Source organism: Amborella trichopoda, chromosome 5 (genome assembly GCF_054954075.1).
Source record: "Amborella trichopoda isolate Santa Cruz 75 chromosome 5, AtrichopodaSantaCruz75HAP2 v2.0, whole genome shotgun sequence".
NCBI classification, from domain to species: Eukaryota; Viridiplantae; Streptophyta; class Magnoliopsida; order Amborellales; family Amborellaceae; genus Amborella; species Amborella trichopoda.
The window spans coordinates 7,567,665-7,591,255 of record NC_142340.1 but is presented as its reverse complement, the minus strand read 5'-3'; the positions used below and the strand labels follow the sequence as shown (position 1 = coordinate 7,591,255).

At 32.5% G+C, this 23,591-nt stretch overlaps 1 protein-coding gene across 1 annotated transcript; it reads left to right on the top strand.

The window, feature by feature from the left end:
* The first annotated feature begins 1,158 nt into the window (after positions 1-1,158).
* On the top strand, positions 1,159-11,579 carry LOC18439186 (putative calcium-binding protein CML44). The gene is made up of 4 exons (XM_088867833.1): positions 1,159-1,600; positions 4,485-4,495; positions 9,818-9,918; positions 11,400-11,579. The coding sequence occupies exons 1-4, from the start codon at positions 1,251-1,253 to the stop codon at positions 11,577-11,579; spliced, it is 642 nt and encodes a 213-aa protein (XP_088723959.1). The 5' UTR covers positions 1,159-1,250.
* The last annotated feature ends 12,012 nt before the right edge of the window (positions 11,580-23,591 follow it).

Below are 23,591 nucleotides of genomic sequence, written 5' to 3'. Positions count from 1 at the left end.
AAAAATTTGAAAATTTGTTTGGCCAATGTTTGTTCAGATATATAATAACGGAAATGTCATTGGTCCTAGATATTAAAAGTGTAGTTTTTTTTTTTTTTTTTTTTTTCTGATTAAGTAAAAATTAAAATATATTTTTGATAATTTGCCAAGACAGTTGTCTCCCGGGCTTCTTCGAAGTTTCCTACTTTGTTTCAAGCCGTACAGGATCTGTACCATTCTCGATTCTCCAAACACGCTCTTACTTGCTTAAACCCTGGCCTAAGAGATGCCACGTGTGGGAGAATTGTAGATGCACAAAATAATGGTTAAAATTTTGATTAAATTGAGACGGACAACAAAAAGTAGTTAATACTGTTCAATATTGGAACCGACCAAGGAAAATATCAATGGTCCACTAAAATTTATACTTTTAAATATGTTTTTATAAACGTGTATATCCTTTTCATTGTCATCTTTATGAGGTGTGGTCCGTTAAGGAAATATCAATGCTCTACTAAAATTCGTACTTTTTTATATAGAGCCGAGGCTCTAAACAATTAAATGAGAGCCTATATCAAATATTTCACGAGAAGAGCTTGTTTTAATTCCTAAATATCCTCAAAATGATCATCTGGACATCAAGATGCATGGATATTAGAAAAAACTGGATTTCAAGTTGTGAAAATAGTGTATTTTGTAATACATATTTGGACAGTCAATTTTCAAGATTTTCGTAGATTTGTTGATTTGTACTATTTTTAAAGCTTTAAAATTTATTAATAAATATGAAAAAATATTTTAAAGCTTCTGCAAAGATTTTCAGTATTTAAACCACGTGTCGATACTTTTTAAAGGTACGCTCTAATTTGATTGTATAGAGCCTAAGCTCTATACAAACCGCACCCTTCTTATAAATGTGTATTTCTTTTTCATTGTCTTCCTTATGGAGGTGAGGTCACATAAGTCATTTTGGACGGATATTTTGGTGAACCCACGCTTGCCCATTATTGTAAGGAACACCTATGGACCATTAAACAGGTGAGAATCAGCCAAATTGCTCGAAGTCCTCCTATCTTTAACCAAAAATCCATTTCATTGCACCTTCCGCACCTATAATCTCATCACATGCTTTTCTTTTACTCTCTCTCTAGAAACTCTCTCTCAAGAAACCATATATATAGATGAGCATAAATGATTTCATACCCATAGAAAGATTTGGTTGCACCTCTCAGCTATAAAGGATCAAGAGTTTGCTGCTAAAGTTCTTCAAAATGTGTGTTCTTGAATTACCTGAGCTCCGAAAGATTTTTGAGATGTGTGAGCAAGACATGATTGGGGAAGTAAGCGTGGAAGAGATTTGCAGGGCTTTGAGCAGGGCTGGCATTGGCATCAGAGGTGATGAACTGAAGGCCATTGTGGGATCCGAGAGATTGAACTTCGAGGTGTTTGTCAAATTTTGTCGATCGATAGTGAGCACAGAGAAACTCAGACAAGAGAGTGTCACAGACGACGACGAGGAGTGCGATTTGAAGGAGGCCTTCAATGTCTTCGACATTGATCGAGACGGGTTCATATCGAGCGAGGAGGTGGAGAAAGTGCTTTGGAGACTTGGGTTGTGGGAGGGGAAGGAGGGGAGGATTGGAAGATGATGATACAGAAGTTTAATGAGAATTTAGATGGGCGTTTGGATTTTCAAGAGTTCAAGAACATGATGTTGAGGAGAAATGTGCTGGTAAGTTGATTGGAGAGAAAAGTTTGTGTTAGAGTTGATAGAATTTGGGTCCAAGGCTTAGAGCTTCATGAAATGTTTTTAACTTGTATCCCACCTTAGCCTCCAAATAGACTGTTATTGCATTCTCTCCCTCTCTCTCTTATAATATTCTTTCTACTCTCTCTCTCTAAATAGACTGCTATTGCATTCTTTATAGGGGTCGGTTTTATAAGGTTGCAACCCTAAAAAATTTAATTAAGATGCACCTTAAAAATTTATCATAAAATATAATTTTGTTGCAAATAATATTTAGTATTATCTTAAAATCTATTTTCATACCTAATTAGAAAATTTTTAAATTTCAAAAATGGTTAAAATCGAGTAGATCTATAAATATATGAAAGTCTTGAAAATAGACGGTCTAGATAATGTGTTACAAGATGTACTATTTTCGAGACTCAAAAATATTTTTTTTCCCATTCATACATCTCGATGTCGAGATGATCGATTAGAGGGTTTTTCTCAACATTAAAACAGTATTTCCAATAGATTTTTGCGGTGCATATGTGATTCTACATTTTAAGATTGCATCCTTATATAAACTTTTCCGTTCTTTATACTCTCTCCCGCAACTGCTATTTCACTTTTTATTAGTTATACTCTCTCTCCTCTCCCCATTCCCCAACAAAAATATATATAAAAAATATAAAAATTTCGAAAACAGCAATATGTTTTTTAGAAATATATATTTTTAGATGATTTTGAAAGCCTTCTTGGGCACAACAACAAGTTTTCTACAAACGGGAGATTTTCTATCAATCTGGGATACCTTGATGGTGAATGGAACCCAAACCCTAGTCTCCTAGTTTCCAGTTTAATAAATTCAGAAAGCCTAGCAAAAACCCTATTTGCAATCAAACCTTGAACAACAAATATAAGAAGAAGAACATTCCTCCATAATCCTAAGCTCTAGAAGAACTTTTTTAGGAGCAAAAAGCTTCTCTGGAGTATCTAATAATTTTATGTCAACAAACCTCAAAAGGAAAAAGGAGCACAAACTCATCCACTTCTTTCTAAACCACTTGATATCCCAAATTACTGACTTCTTTAGGCTTTCTAAAGCTTTCTTTTGGCCTTTATTCAAATTCGTTGTGAGATAGAAATCTCTCCAAGGCTCAAATTTGTTGTGAGATGGAAATCCCTCCTAAGCTCGATTTCTCACATACTAGTAGTTGATTAGACCAATATCTTTTGATTATGAAAATAACAACTTGGCGCATTGATTGGGGCACGATAGACTCTGACTAGTCTTTTTCACCTGAATTCTGTATCTAAACTGTTTGGCACCCACCATGAGGTCGTGAAACTTGTTTTTGTGTAAAAATCGGTCAAAAACAACCCCTGTGTTGGATTCTATGGGTTGTTTCTAATAGACCAAAAGCTAAAAATCAGGAGATACGAAACGACAGTTGGTCTAGAGGGTGACTAGCTAAAGTTATGTGTTGGGCATTGTTAAGGATATAGGGCTTAGTGATGCAATACGCGTCATTGTTGCTTCTCTTGCTTTGTTTTTTAAAAATAAATTAAATTTAAATACTAATGGACATCCGTGACCGTCAGATCTATCCAGTTTCAATCTGGACCGTTGGGCTCAAATGTTTATATGAGCTAGTGGGCTAATCCAAGCTTTTTATATATATATATATATATATATATATATATATATATATATATATATATATATATATATATATATAGAGAGAGAGGGAGAGAGAGGGGAGAGAGAGAGAGAGAGAGAGAGAGAGAACTTGGAAGGCCTAACTATCAATCTCCATGAGGCTTGCAGAAACACCCAAGGGGTTTTGATGTCGGTCTTAGTCTATAGGGGCTTCTCAGGGGTTAAAAAATGAACATTAACCTATATGCTTGGGTGGTTTTTGTATCATTTAATTAAGGGTGCGGTTTCTATAAAGTGTCAACATTTATCAAAGTAAGGCACAACACCATTTTGTGTCGAAAGATGAAGTTCCAGTATTCGAACCTTGCAAAAGTATAAAAATCTATTTTTACCCAAATTATAAAAAATTTAAAAGCTCCAGAACTAGCACATGTCGAGCAGATCTATAACCTAAAAATCTTGAAAATGGAGGGTCACGATGCACTATTTTTATGACTTCAAATCTTTCTTTCTTTTTTCCTATATTCATAGATCTCGAGGTCGAGATGGTCGATTGGAGGGTTTTTAAACATAATATCAACCTTTTCTAGTGTATCTTTTAGATGCGCATAACATTTTACAGTATAAGGTTGTCAACTTATATCAAATTTTTCCTTTAAAATAAGGAAAATGTTTATATAGAACCGAGGCTCTAAACAATCAATACAGAGCCCATCTCAAAAACTTCACTAGAAGAGGTTGTTTGGATGCCCAATTATCCTCAAATAGATCATCTCGACATGAAGATGCATGGACATGAAAAAAAAATAGATTTGAAGTTTTAAAAATAGTGCATCTTGTAACGCATTTTTGGACCATCAATTTTTAATATTCTCATATATCTAGTCGATCTACACTATCTTTTAAGATTTACATTTTTATAATAAAAGATGAAAATATAGTTTAAGGCGATCACAAATATTTCCAATATTGAAACTACATTTCTCGACACTATTTGAAGGTGCGTTATACTTTGATTGTTTAGCTCTATACATACTGCAGTCTTATTTAGTGGGCGCGGTTTATATAGAGCCTAGGCTCTAAACAATTAAATTAGAGCCTACTTTCAAATACTGTCGAGAAATGTGGTTCAATATTGAAAATAGTTGTGATAGCCTTAACATATATGTTCATATTTATTTATAAAGTTTAAAGCTTCAAAAATAATGTAGATCGACATATTTATGAAAACTTAAAAATCTTGAAAATTGATGGTCCAAAAATGCGTTACAAAATTCACTATTTTCAAAACTTGAAATTCTTTTTTTTTCTCATGTATAAATATCTTGATATCTAGATGCTCAATTTGAAGATATTTGGGCAGCAAAAACAACCTCTTCTAATGAAATCTTTTACATAAGCTCAAATTTGGTTGTTTAGAGCCTCAGCTCTGCATAAGCTTTTCCCTTATTTAATATACCCATTTTTTTAGTTTTGACTTCAAAAGGCATCATCTAAGATGAGAGGGGATGGGAAAAGCATAAAACATCGAATTGTTGAAATTCTAAGTATGTGTTTATAAATTTACCTTCATTCTAAGTGTTTAACAAGAAATCATGAGTCTAAAAAAAAAGTTCAATTGACATAAAAATGTGCTTTAAAAAATAAAAGATGAGCGTAAAATGAGAAATACAAAATTTTTTTTTTTTTTTTAAACAACAGGATATTTACGAAAGTTTTACTTTTGTTTTGGCCTATTTGTTCTCAACCTAACGTCAAAGCGCGTAAGAAGGCTAACTAATGCTAGCCCCTAAAACTACCAACTAAACTCAAGTCCAATTTTTTTCTTCCCGAAATTAAAAGACTTGATGGGGTTCTAAAATGAATCAATAGAATTCCAGTGAATAAATATCTATTTTTTTCATAAAATGAAGAAATTTTTCGCATTTTCATTGAGGATCGTTTCTTAACTATTATAGTGTTTTTTTTTAAAAAAATAAGAGTGCGGTTTTTATTGAGTCGAGGCTCCAAACAATAAAATTAAAGCCCACTTTCCAATAGTGTCAAGAAATATAATTTCCATACTGAAAATTTTTTGTGATAGCTTTAAAATATTTTTTCATCTTTCATTATAAAATTTAAAGCTTCTAAAATAGTGTCTATCGAGTAGATTTATGAAAACTTGAAAATCTTAAATATTGATGGTCCAAAAATATGTTACAAGATGCACTATTTCCAAAACTTGAAATTCATTTTTTTCTCATGTCCATGTATCTTGATGTCGAGATGATCAATTTGATGATATTTGTTTTGTTTAGATGCTAAGTTCTATATAAACGTTTCCTATCAAGTAAAGGGGTCGACTAAGTAAAATAAATAATACAAAAAACAATGAAGAAAGAGCGAGAGAAGGGGTTGGGGGAACAAAAGTACTAAAAACAATACGTAATAAATATAATATTTTATTGACAATTTGAGATATACAACTAAATATAAAACCTCAATAACTGAAAACAGGGAGGACCCTGAGGCTAAATTTTCATTTATTCTCAATCATTTGTTCTTACATAAAAATAAATAAATAAAGAATTCACGAAAGAGAGGAGATAGGAAATATGAAACTCTAAGACCTGTTTGACTGCTAGCCAAATGTGAACTCGAATTAGGGGTCACTGCTTATCAAATGTGAACTCGAACAGGAGCTCATTAGTATCTGGATCGCGTCTTCCCCAGACATTTAATTTATCTCCAATATTCAAGTTATGTTTCTTGGCCAAGTTGATCCAATGCTTATAGAAAAGATATGACTTGAGCGATTTATCCCAATATTTAAAGTGGGTGCCATTCTCTTCCTCTCTATCTCCAACCCAAGTCCTAACTTCTATTCCCTCCTCTGTATTATTCACATCCTCCCATTCCTTCATTGTCAGAAAATTGGAAACATTATCTATAACATGTTTTTTTGGCAGAAGTACACTGCTAAGCTTATCATCGAGGTCACTCCTCGTTAATACTTTCGAAACGAGAAATACTTTCCCGTTTCTTTCAATCACGGGTGCTATATTGCAGACTAATTCTGGTAATTCAAGAATTTGTTTTTGTGCTAAAACAGCTTGGTCGGCCAAGCAGCTTAGATGAAATACTTCAGCATCACCGTACAAGAAGTGCGCCATACTTCACAAAACTATCTCTATCTCTGACCTTTTTAATTGATGAAGCTGGAAAATATTAGAAAAAGAAAATTACTTCACAGCGGTTGTTGCAAACATTTAAAATTGAATTTGACATACACTGATATGAAAGAAATAGACCCTATCCATCATACATAAGTGATACTAGTATAGTTATGAATTAAATATAGGGAAAATATCTCCCTATCTCTCATTTTTAGGTTTCATTTCTCAATAGACCTAAGGTTCAATTTGAACCCTAGATATGGTCAGAGCATCTAAGTAGTAAACCCACCCCAAGATGGGTGCTCTCCTATTCCTACTTCCCCAAAGCCTCTGCTAGCATGGCCGAGACAGCGACGGGTTCTCTGTCCCTATGGGGATGGAACGACAGACGTATTGAGAATCCAAGATAAGGTCACGGCGAGACGAGCTGTTTATCATCACGATAGGTATCAAGTTGAAGTGCAGTGATGTATGCAACTAAGGCATCTTAACAGACCGAGAGATTTGAACCTTGTTCCTAATGATCCGATCATTCGATCAGTCACCCGATATCTTTTTTCATTGTTCAATTGCTTGTGTTTGACAACATGAAAAAACCAAAGGTTCTGCCATACCTCTCTATCTATCCAAAGGATGGAAGGGCAAAGGGAGGTTCTGTTTGGTGTCCCTTCCAGTCTAGAAGTGGGGCCTCACAATCAACAATCATTAGCCAATATGATTTTCTCTCATGCCTTTCTTCGTTCATGGTGCGATATTCTGGTGCCCTAGGCATAGAGGAACCATATCAATCCTTCTCGAACTTGGTGGTTAAACTCTACTGTGGTGACAATACTATGGGGGAGGTCCTGTGGAAAAATTGCTCGACTCTAGGACGATAAAAAGACTAACACCTCTTATTCATTGAAAGTGTCGTCTTATTCAAAACCTCAATTATGACATCCTTTCTCTCCCACTTCAACCCCGGAACGGACTGTTCTTATAGAGAGAAACACGCTTCCACATCTTCTTAACTCGAAATGGCTGTGGAGAAGAAATGTTCCTTTTTTCTAGGGTACTCCCAGCAACAGGTCTTGTGGAGATGGGCGAGGCCTGTAGCTCAAAGGACTAGAGCACGTCGCTACAAACCACGGTTTTGGGGGTTCGAATCCCTCCTCTCCCACAACAGCCTAAAAACGGAAGCCCCTTCCTTTACCTCTAGGGTAGGAAAATAAAATAATAATCGGGATAGCGAACACAAAGCTATGGAACTTGGGTGTGGATCTTTTGTTTTAAATTTCTAATTTTATCGTTAATCATTACATACAGTATTTCTGGTTCAAGTCAACAAAATTTTCTCAATCAACATATTTGTGTTTTACTCCTCGAAAACGTGAGTATTATTGATCAAAATAATTTTTAATCTTTACATAATGTAAAGAATATTAAAGAATGCATTACAAACCAAATTTCTTATTTTTGAGAATTTATATATAAATATATATATATATAATATATATGTATATAAATATATATATATATATATATATATATATATATATATATATATATATATATATATATATATATATATATATATATATATATATATATATATATATATATGTTATATTTTTTTAAATACCGATCAATCACCAAAACTGCCCAAAACCGAAACCAGTAACTGCCAGTAGCCAGTTCCAATCTAACGGGGCAGTTAGCGATTAGATCGTCGGATTTTTCCAACAGTAGTCCACAAATATTCCTAAATATTTCACAAATATTCTAAAAAAATTTAAAAATTTGTTTGGCAAAAGTGTGGTTTTTTTTTTTTTTCTTTTTTTTTTCTCTTATTAAGAAAAAATTAAAAAACATTTTTTTTTTTAATTTGCCAAGACAGTTTTGTCCCTGGCTTCCTCGAAGTTTCCTACTTTGTTTCAAGCCGTACAGGATCTGTACCATTCTCGATTTTCCAGATGTCACGCTCTTACTTGCTTAAACCCCTGGCCTAGGAGAAGCCACGTGTGGGAGAATTGTAGATGCACAAAATAATGCTTAAAATTTTGATTAAATTGAGACGGACAACAAAAAGTAGTTAAAACTGTTCAATATTGGAACCGACCAAGGAAAATATCGAAGGTCCACTAAAATTTATACTTTTAAATATGTTTTTATAAACGTGTATGTCCTTTTCATTGTCATCTTTATGAGGTGTGGTCAGATTAAGGAAATATCAATGGTCCATTAAAATTCATACTTTTTTATATAGAGCCGAGGCTCTAAACAATCAAATGAAAGCCTACATCAAATATTTCACTATAAGAGGATGTTTTAATTCCTAAATATCCTCAAATAGATCATCTGGAACTCAAGATGCATGGGCATGAGAAAAAATTAGATTTCAAGTTGTGAAAATATTGTATTTTGTAATACATATTTGGACCGTCAAGTTTCAAGATTTTCGTAAATTTGTTGATTTGTACTACTTTTAAAGCTTTAAACTTTATTAATAAATATGAAAATATATTTTAAGGCTGATGCAAAGATTTTCAGTATTAAAACCACGTGTCTTGATACTTTTTAAAGGTAGGCTCTAATTTGATTGTATAGAGCCTAGGCTATGTACAAACCGCACCCTTCTTATAAATGTGTATTTCCTTTTCATCGTCTTCCTTATGGAGGTGAGGTCAAATAAGTCATTTTGGGCGGATATTTTGGTGAACCCGCGCTTGGCCATTATTGTAAGGACCACCGATAGACCACTAAACAGGTGAGAATTAGCCAATTGCTCGAAGTCCTCCTATCTTTATCCAAAAATCCACTTTTACTCTCTCTCTAGAAACTCTCTCTCAAGAAACCATATATATAGATGAGCATAAATGATTTCATACCCATAGAAAGATTTGGTTGCACCTTTCAGCTATAAAGGATCAAGAGTTCGCTGCTAAAGTTCTTCAAAATGTGTGTTCTTGAATTACCTGAGCTCCAAAAGATTTTTGAGATGTGTGAGCAAGACATGGTTGGGGAAGTAAGCGTGGAAGAGATTTTCACGGTTTTGAGCAGGGCTGGCATTGGCATCGGAGGTGATGAACTGAAGGCCATTGTGGGATCCGAGAGAATGAACTTCGAGGTGTTGTCGAATTTTGTCGATTGATAATGAGCACAGAGAAACTCAGGCAAGAGAGTGTCACAGACAACGACGAGGAGTGCGATTTGAAGGAGGCCTTCAATGTCTTTGACATTGATCGAGACGGGTTCATATCGAGCGAGGAGGTGGAGAAAGTGCTTTGGAGACTTGGGTTGTGGGAGGGGAAGGAGGGGAGGATTGGAAGATGATGATACAGAAGTTTGATGAGAATTTAGATGGGCGTTTGGATTTTCAAGAGTTCAAGAACATGATGTTGAGGAGAAATGTGCTGGTAAGTTGATTGGAGAGAAAAGTTTGTGTTAGAGTTGATAGAATTTGGGTCCAAGACTTAGAGCTTCATGAAATGTCTTTAATTTGTATCCCACCTTACCCTCCAAATAGACTGTTATTGCATTCTCTCTCGCTCTCTTATAATATTCTCTCTCTTCACATAGGCTGCTATTGCATCCTTTTACAGGGGCGGTTCTTATAAGGTTGTAACCTTAAGCAATCCAATTAAGGTGCACCTTAAAAATTTATCAAAAAATATAATTTTGTTGTAAAAAATATTTTGTATTATCTTAAAATTTATTTTCATACCTAATTAGAAAATTTTTAAATTTCAAAAATGGTTAAAATCGAGTAGATCTATAAATATATGAAAACCTTGAAAATAGACGGTCTAGATAATGTGTTGCAAGATGCACTCTTTTCAAGTCTCAAAAACTTTTTTTTTCATATTCATACATCTCGATGTCGAGATGATCGATTAGAGGGTTTTTCTCAACATTAAAACAACATTTCCGATAGATTTTTGCGATGCATGTGTGATTTCACATTTTAAGATTGATACCTTATATAAACTTTTCCATTCTTTATACTCTCTCTCCCCCCAACTGCTATTGCACTTTTTATTGTAGTCTCTCTCCCCTCCCCAGTCCCCAACAAAAATATATATAAAAAATATAAAAATTTCGAAAACAGCAATATGTTGTGTAGAAATATATTATTTTAGATGATTTTGAAAGCCTCCTTGGGCACAAGAACATTTTTTCTACAAATGGGAGATTTTCTATCAATCTTGGGTACCTTGATGGTGAATGGAATCCAAAACGCTAGTCTCCTAGTTTCCATTTTAATAAATTTAGAAAGCCTAGCAAAACCCTATTTGCCATCAAACCTTGAACAACAAATATCAGAAGAAGAACACTCCCCATTTTCCTAAGCTCTAAACGAACATTCTTAGGAGCAAAAAGCCTCTCTGGAGAATCTAATAATTTTTTGTCAACAAACCTCAAAATGAAAAACGAGCACAAACTCATCCACTTCTGTCTAAACCACTTGATATCCCAAATTCCTGACTTCTTTAGGCTTTCTAAACCTTTCTTTTGGCCTTTACTCAAATTCGTTGTGAGATAGAAATCTCTCCTAAGCTCAAATTTGTTGTGAGATAGAAATTCCTCTTAAGCTCGATTCCTCACATACTGGAAGTGGATTTGACCAATCTCTTTTGATTATGAAAATAACAACTTGGCGCATTGATTGGGGCACAATAGACTTTGATTAGTCTTTTTCACCCGAATTCTGTATTTAAACAGTTTGGCACCCACCATGAGAACGTGAAACTTGTTTTTGTGTAAAAATCGGTCAAAAACAACCCCTATATTGCATTCTGTTTGTTTCTAATAGACCAAAAGCTAGAAATCAGGAGATAGGAAACGACAGTTGGTCTAGAGGGAGACCAGCTAAAGTTATGTGTTTGGTATTGTTAAGGATGTAGGGCCTAGTGATGCAATACGCTTCATTGTTGCTTTTCTTGCTTTGCTTTTCCTGATCTTCAATGTGGACTTCCCTTGTGCATTTGATTTCATGTTGTTTAAACTTGAAAATGTGGAAGGGAACTCGGTTTCCCGCCTTGGTAGGGAAAATGTTGTTTTAATGTTCAAAATCTAATGGATATCTCGACATCTAGATGTATGAATATGAAAAAAAGCAAAAAAATATATATATATTTTTTGAGTACAAAAAATAGTGCATTTTGCAACACATTATCTAGATCATTCATTTTCGTAATTTTCATATGTTTAGAGATCTACTTGATTTTAACCATTTTTAAAGTTTAAAATTTTATAATTAGATATGAAAATAGATTTTAAGATAATCCTAATACTTTGTTACATCAACATTACATATTACAATAAAATTTGGAGGTGCTCCTTAATTAGATTTCTTAAGGTTTCAACCTTACAAAAACCACACACACGCACACACACACACACACACACACACACATATATATATATATATATATATATATATATGGAAAAAGATGGGAACATATGAGTTCATATGAGCGCAATGGCTCAGATTGGATCTGGGCCGATCTAACCGTCCCAGCAATCTGTCAGTGTTTAAATTTTAATTTTTTTTCTGAAAATCCAAATCATTTGAAATTTTAGGTTTGTGTTTTTCAAAAATGGGTGAATATTTTAAAAATATTAAAAAAATATTTTCATGATATAAATTGATAAAAAAAAACCCACAAATGTTTTGGGGGTATTTTGGTTATTTTAAATTTTATGAATAATTTTTTTTATATTTTTATTAGGTGCGCCCTGATGAGAAGAACACACATATAAAATTTTAAATAATTTAGATTTATGTAAAAATAAAATAAATTTAAATACTAATAGACATCCATGACCGTCAGATCGATCCAGATTCAGTCTGGACCGTTGGGCTAATAAATTATATGAGCTAGTGGGCTAATCTCAGCTTTTTTCTATATATATATATATATATAGAAAAACACTACAAAATATCAATAAATGAAGTTCTACACACATATATATATATATATATATATATATATATATATATAGAGCACTTGAAAGGCCTAACTATCAATCTTCATCAGGCTTGCGGAAACACCCAAGGGGTTTTGATGTAGGTCTTAGTGTAAAGCGGCTTCTCAGGGGTTGAAAAATGCACACTAACATATGCTTGGGTGGTTTTTGTGTCATTTAATTAAGGGTGTGGTTTCTAAAAAGTGTCAACCTTTATCAAAGTAAGGCACAACACCAATTTGTGTCAAAAGATGTAGTTTCATTATTGGAACCTTGCAATAGTAGAAAAATCTATTTTAACCCAAATTATAAAAAATTTAAAAGCTCCAGAAATAGCACATGTAGAGCCTATCTATATCCTAAAAATCTCTAAAATGGAGGGTCATGATGCACTATTTTTTTTACTTCAATTTTTTTTTCTTTTTCCTATATTCAACCATCTCGAGGTCGAGATGGTCGATTGGAGGGTTTTTAAACATAATATCAACCTTTTCTAGTGTATCTTTTAGATGCGCATTAGTTTTTACAGTATATGATTGTCAACTTATATAAAAGCTTTCCTTTAAAATAAGGAAAAGGTTTATATAGAACCGAGGCTCTAAACAATCAAATCAGAGCCCATCTCAAAACTTCACTAGAAGAGGTTGTTTGGATGCCCAAATATCCTCAAATAGATCCTCTCGATATCAAGATGCATGGACATGAACAAAAAATAGATTTGAAGTATTGAAAATAGTGCATCTTGTAACGCATTTTTGGACCATCAATTTTCAAGATTCTTATATATCTAGTCGATCTACACTATCTTTTAAGCTTTACATTTTTATAATAAAAGATGAAAACATATTTTAAGGCAATCACAAATATTTCCAGTATTGAAACTACATTTCTCGATACTATTTAAAGGTGCATTATACTTTGATTGTTTTGCTTTATACAAACTGCACTCTTATTTAATGGGTGCGGTTTGAATAGAGCCTAGGCTCTAAACAATTAAATTAGAGCCTACCTTGAAATACTGTCGAGAAATGTGGTTTCAGTATTGAAAATAGTTATGATAGCCTTAACATATAGGTTCATATTTATTTATAAAGTTTAAAGCTTCAAAAATAATGTAGATCGACATATTTATGAAAACTTGAAAATTGATGGTCCAAAAATGCGTTACAAAATTCACTATTTTCAAAACTTGAAATTCATTTTTTTTCTCACGTATATATATCTTGATATCTAGATGCTCAATTTGAAGATATTTGGGCAGCAAACCAACCTCTTCTAATGAAATTTTTTATGTAAGCTCAAATTTGGTTGTTTAGAGCCTCGACTCTACATAAGTTTTTCCCTTATTTAATAGACCCATTTTTTTACTTTTGACTTCAAAAGGCATCATCTAAGATGAGAGGGGATGGGAAATGCGTAAAACATCGAAATGTTGAAATTCTAAGCTTTAATTATAAAATTTAAAGCTTCTAAAATAGTGTATATCGAGTAGATTTATGAAAACTTGAAAATCTTAAATATTGATGGTCCAAAAATATGTTACAAGATGCACTATTTCCAAAACATGAAATTCATTTTTTTCTCATGTCCATCTATCTTGATTTCGAGATGATCAATTTGATGATATTTTTTTGGTTTAGATGCTAGGCTCTATATAAATGTTTCCTATTAAGTAAAGGGATCGACTAAGTAAAATAAATAATACAAAAAACAATGAAGAAAGAGCAAGAGAAGAGGTTTGGGGAACAAAAATACTAAAAACAATACCTAATAAATATAATATTTTATTGACAATTTGAGATATACAACTAAATATTAAACCTCAATAACTGAAAACAGGGAGGAACCTGAGGCTAAATTTTCATTTATTCTCAATCAATTGCTCTTACATAGAAATAAATAAATAAAGAATTCACGACTAAGAGGGAGAGGGGAAATATGAAACTCTAAGACCTAGCGAAAGGTGAACTCGAATCGGAGCTCATTGCTTATCGAATGTGAACTTGAACTGGAGCTCATTAGTATCTGGATCGCGTCTTCCCCAGACATTTAATTTATCTCCAATATTCAAGCTATGTTTCTTCGCCAATTTGATCCAATGCTTATAGAAAAGATATGACTTGAGCGATTTATCCCAATATTTAAAGTGGGTACCGTTCTCTTCCTCTCTATCTCCAACCCAAGTCCTAACCTTTATTCCCTCCTCTGTATTATTCACATCCTCCCATTCCTTCATTGTAAGAAAATTGGAAACATTATCTAAAACATGTTTTTTAGGCAGGAGTACCCTGCTCAGGTTATCATCGAGGTCGCTCCTCGTTAATACTTTCGAAATGAGAAATACTTTCCCGTTTCTTTCAATCGCGGGTGCTATATTGCAGACTGATTCTGGTAATTCAAAAATTTGTTGTTGTGCTAAATAAGCTTGATCTGCCAAGCAGCTTAGACAAAATACTTCAGCATCACCGTACAAGAAATGCGCCATACTTCATAAAATTATTTCTATCTTTGACATTTCTGATTGATGAAGCTGGAAAATATTAGAAAAATAAAATTACTTCACAGAAATTGTTGCAAACATTTAAAATTGAATTCATTTGACATACACAGATATGAAAGAAATAGACCGTATCCATCATACATAAGTGATACTAGTATAGTTATCAATTGAATATAGGAAAATATCTCCATACCTCTCATTTTTAGGTTTCATTTCTCAATAGAGCCAAGGTTTTAAAACATATCTTGAAGCATAAAAATTGGAGATTTTATTTCTTCTGACCCCATAAGTTAATTTAAACTTTATTTTTAAGGCAAAAAATATCTAAAAAGACATGCCTTGTCTAAAATCCATCATCCCAATTTCTTTTGCATTTTATAGTCTCCTCTCTCAATCTCTACACCTCTCTTCCCTCTCTCTAGATGCTCAATTCATACTATCTTGTAACAAGGGATTGAGATACGAAACAGTCCACAAAACCAAGATTTCACCCAAATTTTTACCACCAAAATAAAGGTAGGAAACAATAAAATAATTTATTATCCGAAAAAAAAACACAAGAAACTAAGACAAAAATTTACTCACCAGAGCAAGCAAAAAAATAAAAATAAAAAAAGAAGAAGAAGAAGAAGAAAGAAACAAAGAAAAAACCTAAGACTCCCAATATGAGAAATTTCACTTGATTCATAAAAACCAAGATGAAATAAAGCCAAAGAAATTGATATGAAATGAAAGTATATATTGTTTATCAGGTTCAGATGGAAGGTGTATATTGTAATAAGTAGTTATGAGAATGATGGATACAATATATTGTAATCAAATAGATAGACATGATCGAGTAACATAACAATAGACTCAATCATACAAAAAAGAGTAGGATCGAGTAACAGAGTAAACCGACTTGAGCTTACAGGAGTGGACATAATGAAGATGAATCTGGCTTTGAGACCATGTGAAGAGTTTCGGGTTAGCCGAAAAACTAGAATAACACTTGGCAGAGTCAAGATATATTATAAGATATAGTATAATTCTTATACCTACTTATTACAATATACGTATTAATCTTAAGGAAAATATCTCCATCGAATCTATTTTTAGGTTTCATTTCTCTATATACCCAAGATTTCAAAGTCATAGAGATTCTATCTATTATATTTTTTAACCCTTTAAATCAACTTTGCCCATTTTTTCTCCATATTGACCAAAAGACAATCAAAGAAAATCAACAAATTATTTTCCAAAATAAAACCAAATAAAATAAAAATAAATTATTCACCAAAACACATACCAAGAAAATCAAGAAATTATTCACGAAAATAAAAACCAAGAAAATCCATAAATTATGCACCAAAATAAAAACCAAGAAAATAAATAAATTATTCACGAAAAAAAAAAACCAAGAAAATAGTATCGCTATTAAAGTAATGTACACTCACAATACCCAAGATGGAGCTGATATTCATCATGAGATCAATGTTTTTTTTCATCCAACCATCCAATAACCCACAAAAAAGCGAATAAGATTATGGCTTGCTTTTCTTTCTTTCTTTTTTATTTTTATTTTTCTTTACAGTTTTTTTTTATTTTTTTTTATTTTATTATAATTTAGTACTGATGAATGTGGGGGGTGGGACGTTATGTTGAGGCATCTATGCATACGATCACCCAATACCCCAAATAAGGTTACAACTAGGTGATAAACTCTACAAAATAAGTGTAAAAAAACATGAAATACAACATATTAGAAATGTTCAAGAAGACGAAAAAGATAATATTAGGGAGAGAGAGATACAGTGAGAAAGAAGAAGAAGAAGATATTATAAAATTTAAGATAACCCTTCCGGATAGGAATAAGAGCAAAAAAAACAAAAAAAAGAAAAAAAGCAAAAAAAATAAAAAATAATAACACATATAGAGAAGACTAAAAAAAGAAAGAACACAAAAAAAATAAAAAATAAAAACACATATATAGAAGACTAAAAAAAGAAAGAACACAAAAAAAATAAAACATAAAAACACAGAGAGAGAAGAAGACAAATACAAGTTAGAAAAAAAAAATTAACGTACCTCAAAACTGGCTTACTCCTATTATTCTTCTATGTTGTGATAGTTTTTGAAAATATAAAATCATTGTTTCTTATGTAAAGAGCCGGGTCCAAATTTCATAAGGTCTACTTGAACCAACTAATAGAAATACGAAAAATTTAAGTTTTAATAAATTTTATTTTAAAATGTCGAACTCCATGAATGGTGAGCAATGTGCAAATTGATGATAAATTGTTTCTACATTGAAGAAGATAAGAGAAAAGAAAAGCAAAGAAAAGAAAAAGAACACAAAGAGAAAACAAAGAATACAAGCGGAAAAAAGAAGAATGAACATACCAGAAAAAATATAGATTCTTCTCCTCTTTCTAACCAAAACCTGAATATCGTGCGCGCAGATTATGTTTAATCTTTAACGTGTGTGGCCTTTTCATTTGATGTATTTATATAATTAGGTGGCCTAAACTCCTACTAAAATTAGGACACAAAATGAGTTACCTATTTTATCTCCATCTATCTCAAATAATAGAAAATCATCTCTCTCTCATATTCTTACGATGAAACTTATCTCATCTCTATCCATCTCAAACGGATTCTTGGTTCTCTTATATTCTTACAACGTGTTGTTCTATCTATCGAGAGTCTCCTAGCGTAGGGATATTTACTAACTTATTACAGAGAGAGACGGGAAGTCCGTGTAGTGGGAAATGGAGATATACGCATGGATAAAAGCCAAATTTGAGGAATTATCTTTTGGGGGTATATTTTTAAGAATTTTTAGAGAGGTCCTTCTTTTGTGCATTTTTATTTTATATTAAGTTTCGTTATTATAAAAATTGAATGATTTTTTTTTTTTTATTCTTGGGCATTTATGGGGTAGTTTGATGACTCGGCTGGGTCCAACTCGAAACCCGCCTGTCAAACTGGAACAAGGCACTGACCAATCGTATTTTAGTGGTCATGATAGGTATTTCAAATAAAAAATAAAAAATATATAAAATCCCAAAGGCTTGAATGTTTTGTATCGTTTTGGTAAAAATTGGGAAGTGTTTTTTTCCATGAAACTTGTTTTAACATTTTTCAATATTTTTTAGAAAATTTCAAACATACCCCTGAGCACTATTTTTTAACTTCATTTGGACGTGTTTTGTTTAATCATGCTTTAAAAATACTTTTCATTTTATTTTTTATTTTTTAATATATTTTGGATTGCCTAGGACCTACCGGGTTGGGCCCAATGTTGTTAAATTCACTTCGGAGTCTTCTTTGTTGTGGTAAGAAAAATGAAGCAATTCGGTGTTCCGAACGATTCGAAAAAAGACTTTAGATATTTTTTAATGTAATATAAATATAAAATAGACATTTATATATAAAAATAAAAAAAATTAAATAAAAAATTCCATATATATTAAATATGATTTTCGTACATATCCTATCTTATCATTAATATAAAGATAGATCGTTAGGTGCTGAGATTTTCTTGATTATTTATGAGTTAGATTTCTCCTTAAAAACAAAATCTTTATTACATATGATTTTCGTATATATCCTATCTTGTCAATTCTATACCGAAATATCACACAAGTAACCCAAATCCACCTCCCTCTACAACTCCGCTCTCTCACATTTCAAGTTGACAGCCACGTAGCAAAGCACGGAAATAGTGGTAGTATCAAGAAACATACGAATATGTGAGAGATCGAAATACGCTGCGACCAATAGCCAGCGAGAGAAATACAAATTGTCCAATATTCGTGATGTTGATGTGGCATCACATTATTGGACTCACCCTTTGATTATATATACACTATTTCATTCCAATGACAACCACAAAAAAATAAAATTTTAAAACAAAACTTATAAAGTATTTTTTTAGCACAATTAACATAGCGCGTCTACTTTGGTGAGATGTTTAGATCTAGGTTTTAGAAGGATTGTTTCATTTCTAATTTTATTGGATAGCTTTATTATCATTAGATGAACAATATTAAAAAGGAAAAAAATGATTTTGAGTTTATAAAGGCTAAGATCTTGAAATTCACAAAATAAAGGGTCTAGATTCATTTTTGGATGGGACGGATTTTGACCATATCTAATATTCAAATTGAACTTCTTTTTTTTTGGAGGATAGATTATTGAGATGAAGAGAATGTATGTGCAAAATTTGAAGTCATATAAATACCACAATCAGGGTTTTCTAGAAGTATCATTGCATTATACTATGATACAACTGTTGTGTTGGATCCTCGCTCATATATATATATATATATATATATATATATATATTGGAAAAGATAAAGTCAACCCACAGGCTGACAACTACAGTGTCAACTAACGGCCCAGAATGAATCAGGGCTCAATCCACAACCCTTCAAATTATAAAGGTTCAAGATAAAGAGAGTTGTGAAGGGTGGATTTATTAGTTTTGTTATCTATTTTTTTAAAACAGTTACTTTTGTGGGGCTAATTTGTAAATATTACTACAAGACATAGGGCATTTTTGTCATCTCCATAAAGGGTAAAATTGAAATTTTAATTAAAGGATAAGGGCACTCTACAAAAAAAATTTCAAGACACTAACTTCAAAACTGCCATTGTACTTTTGTGAAAATTTTAAATTTGTCATAACTTAATAGTAAAGTTCCTAATTTAAATAATTTTTTTAAAAAAAATAATGATTGTTTTGATAAATACACCGACCACAACCCCTTCTAACTTGAATATTTGTATTTTGAAGGGCTAAAAACTGTAGAAAAACCTATATATATATATATATATATATATATATATATATATATGTCTTCTCAACGTCGATAAGTGAAAATGAACAGTGATTTCACCTACCCTCATCATCTTCCAAAGTTCAACGTACAGTCGTGATTATCCTGTAGTGTTTTATTATTTTTATTTTTTTCCAAATCAGAATGATATAAAATTTAGAGCAAGTTGTATATCTTAGTGAGGCACACCTAATAAAAATCTATCAAAAAATTATTTGTGAAACAAATTTACCAAAATACCTTTGAAAGGTTTTGGAGGTATTTTGGTCAATTTTTTCTTGTAAAATAGTTTTTAATATTTTTCGTAGATTCGTCTATTTTTTATAAACATACACTCCAAATTTTAGGTCATTTTGATTTGTAGAAAAAAAAATTGAAAGTTAAAATACTACTGGATAATTGTAACCGTGCGATGAAGTTTGGATGGTGATGAAGGTAAGCAAAATCACTGTTCATTTTCTCCTATAGGTGTTTTGTAGTATATTCCTATATATATATATATATATATATATATATATATATATATATATATATATATGTTTGAAAAACACTACACAACGCCTGTAGGCGAAAATGAACAGTAATTTCGCCTACTCCCATCACCGTTCAAATTCATTGTAAGGTCACGATTGTCCGGTAGTGTTTCATTTTTCATTTTTTTTTCATTTGATCATTTTTTTAATGTACAATATTTTTTTAGCATTTTTAGAATATTCATCTATTTTTTATCAACATGCATCTAAAATTTCAAATTACTTAGACCCTTAAAATAAAATTAAAATTCAAACACTATTAGGCATCCATGATCATTAGATCAGCCCAGATTCAATCAGGGCCATTGGGCTTATTTTTTCTTGTGAGCCCATTAGCTCACATAAGCATTTTCCATATATATATATATATATATATATATATATATATATATATATATATATAGCAATGATTTCATGCAACGGTTGCACCATACTACAATGCAACGATATTTCTAGAAAATCATGTTTGTATTATTTGTATGATCCAAAATTTGGCACACACTCTTTTCTTCTCAATTATCAATCCCTTCAGAAAAATGGTTCAATTTGAACCCTAGATATGGTCAAAGCATCTAAGTAGTAAACCCACCCCAAGATGAGTGCTCTCCAATTCCTACTTCCCCAAAGCTTCTGATAGCATGGACGAGACAGCGACGGGCTCTCTGTCCCTACGAAGATGGAACGATAGACGTGTTGAGAATCCAAGATAAGGTCATGGAGGGACGAGCTGTTTATCATCACAATAAGTATCAAGTGGAAGTGCAGTGATATATGCAGCTAAGGCATCCTAACAGATCGAGAGATTTGAACCTTGCTCCTAATGACCCGATCAATTCGATCAGTCACCCGATATCTATTTTCATTGTTCAGTTGCTTGTGTTTGACAACATGAAAAAACCAAAGGTTCTGCCCTACCTCTCTATCTATCCAAAGGATGGAAGGGCAAAGGGAGGTTCTCTTTGGTGTCCCTTCCAGTATAGACTTGGGGCCTCACAATCAACAATCACTAGCCAATATGATTTTCTCTCATGCCTTTCTTCGTTCATAGTGCGATATTCTGGGGCCCTAAGCATGGAGGAACCACATCAATCCATCCCGAACTTGGTGGTTAAACTCTATCGTAGAGACAATACTATGGGGGAGGTTGTGTGGAAAAATAGCTCGACGCTAGGATGATAAAAAGGCTAACACCTCTTATTCATTGAAAAAGTTATCTTATTCAAAACCCCAATTGTGACATCCTTTCTCTCCCACTTCAACCCCGGAAAGGACTGTTCTTATATAGAGAAACACGCTTCCACATCTTCTTAACTCGAAATGGCTGTGGAGAAGAAATGTTCCTTTTTTTTAGGGTACTCCCGGGAAGAGGTCCAGCTGAGACGGGTGAGGCTTATAGCTCAAAGGACGAGAGCACCTCTCTACGAACCACGGCTTCAAGGGTTCGAATCCCTCCTCGCCCACAAAAGCCTAAAAAACGAAGCCCCTTCCTTTACCACTTGGGTAGGAAAATAAAAATAATAATTGGGATAGCGAACACAAAGCTATGAAACTTGGGTGTGGGTTTTTTGTTTTATATTTCTAATTTATCGTTAATCATTGCATATAGTATTCCTGGTTCGAATCAACATATCTATCTCAATCAACATATTTGTGTTTTACTCCCCGTAAACGTGAGTATTATTGATCAAAATAATTTTTAATCTTTACCATAACGTAAAGAATATAAAAAAATACATTACAAATCAAATTCTTTATTTTTGAGAATTTATATATATATATATATATATATATATATATATATATATATATATATATTATATTTTTATTTTTTTAAATACCGATCGATCACCAAAACTGCCCAAAATAAAAACCAGTCACTGCCAACGACCAGTTCCAATCTAACGGGGCAGTTAGCAGTTAGATCGTCGGATTTTTCCAACAGTAGTCCAGCCTTAATATTCCTAAATATTCCACAAATATTCAAAAAAAATTTCAAAATTGTTTTGGCCAGAGTTTGTCCACGTATATAATAACGGAAATGTCATTGGGTTTTTTTTTTTTTCTGATTAAGTAAAAATTAAAATATAATTTTTATAATTTGCCAAGACAGTTTTCTCCCGGGCTTCTTCGAAGTTTCCTACTTTGTTTCAAGCCGTACAGGATCTGTACCATTCTCGATTTTCCCTATGTCCCGCTCTTACTTGCTTAAACGCGGGCCTAGGAGAAGCCACGTGTGGGAGAATTGTAGATGCACAAAATAATGGTTAAAATTTTGATTAAATTGAGACGGACAACAAAAAATAGTTAAAACTGTTCAATATTGGAACCGACCCAGGAAAATATCAATGGTCCACTAAAATTTATACTTTTAAATTTATAAACGTGTATATCCTTTTCATTGTCATCTTTATGAGGTGTGGTAAGATTAAGGAAATATCAATGGTATATTAAAATTCATACTTTTTTATATAGAGCCGAGGCTCTAAACAATCAAATGAGAGCCTACATCAAATATTTCACTAGAAGAGGTTGTTTTAATTCCTAAATATCTTCAAATTGATCATCTGGACATCAACATGCATGGACATGAGAAAAAACTGGATTTCAAGTTGTGAAAATAGTGTATTTTGTAATACATATTTGGACCGTCAATTTTCAAGATTTTCGTAGATTTGTTGATTTGTACTATTTTTAAAGCTTTAAACTTTATCAATAAATATGAAAATATATTTTAAGGCTTCTACAAAGATTTTCAGTATTTAAACCACATGTCTTGATACTTTTTAAAGGTAGGCTCTAATTTGATTGTATAGAGCCTAAGCTCTATACAAACTCCACCCTTCTTATAAATGTGTATTTCCTTTTCATTGCCTTCCTTATGGAGGTGAGGTCACATAAGTCATTTTGGACGGATATTTTGCTGAACCCACGCTTGCCCATTTTTGTAAGGAACACCGATGGACCACTAAACAGGTGAGAATCAGCCAAATTGCTCGAAGTCCTCCTATCTTTATCCAAAAATCCACTTCATTGCACCTTCCGCACCTATAATCTCATCACATGCTTTTCTTTTACTCTCTCTCTAGAAGCTCTCTCTCAAGAAACCATATATATAGATGAGCATAAATGATTTCATACCCATAGAAAGATTTGGTTGCACCTTTCAGCTATAAAGGATCAAGAGTTTGCTGCTAAAGTTCTTCAAAATGTGTGTTCTTTAATTACCTGAGCTCCAAAAGATTTTTGAGATGTGTGAGCAAGAC

Bases quoted from the DNA above. Each gene is read 5' to 3' on its own strand.
- LOC18439186 (XM_088867833.1), top strand. From the start codon at position 1,251: ATGTGTGTTCTTGAATTACCTGAGCTCCGAAAGATTTTTGAGATGTGT. The intron at 9,919-11,399 runs GTAAGTTGATTG...GGTATTGTTAAG, and splicing joins TGTTGAGGAGAAATGTGCTG to GATGTAGGGCCTAGTGATGC.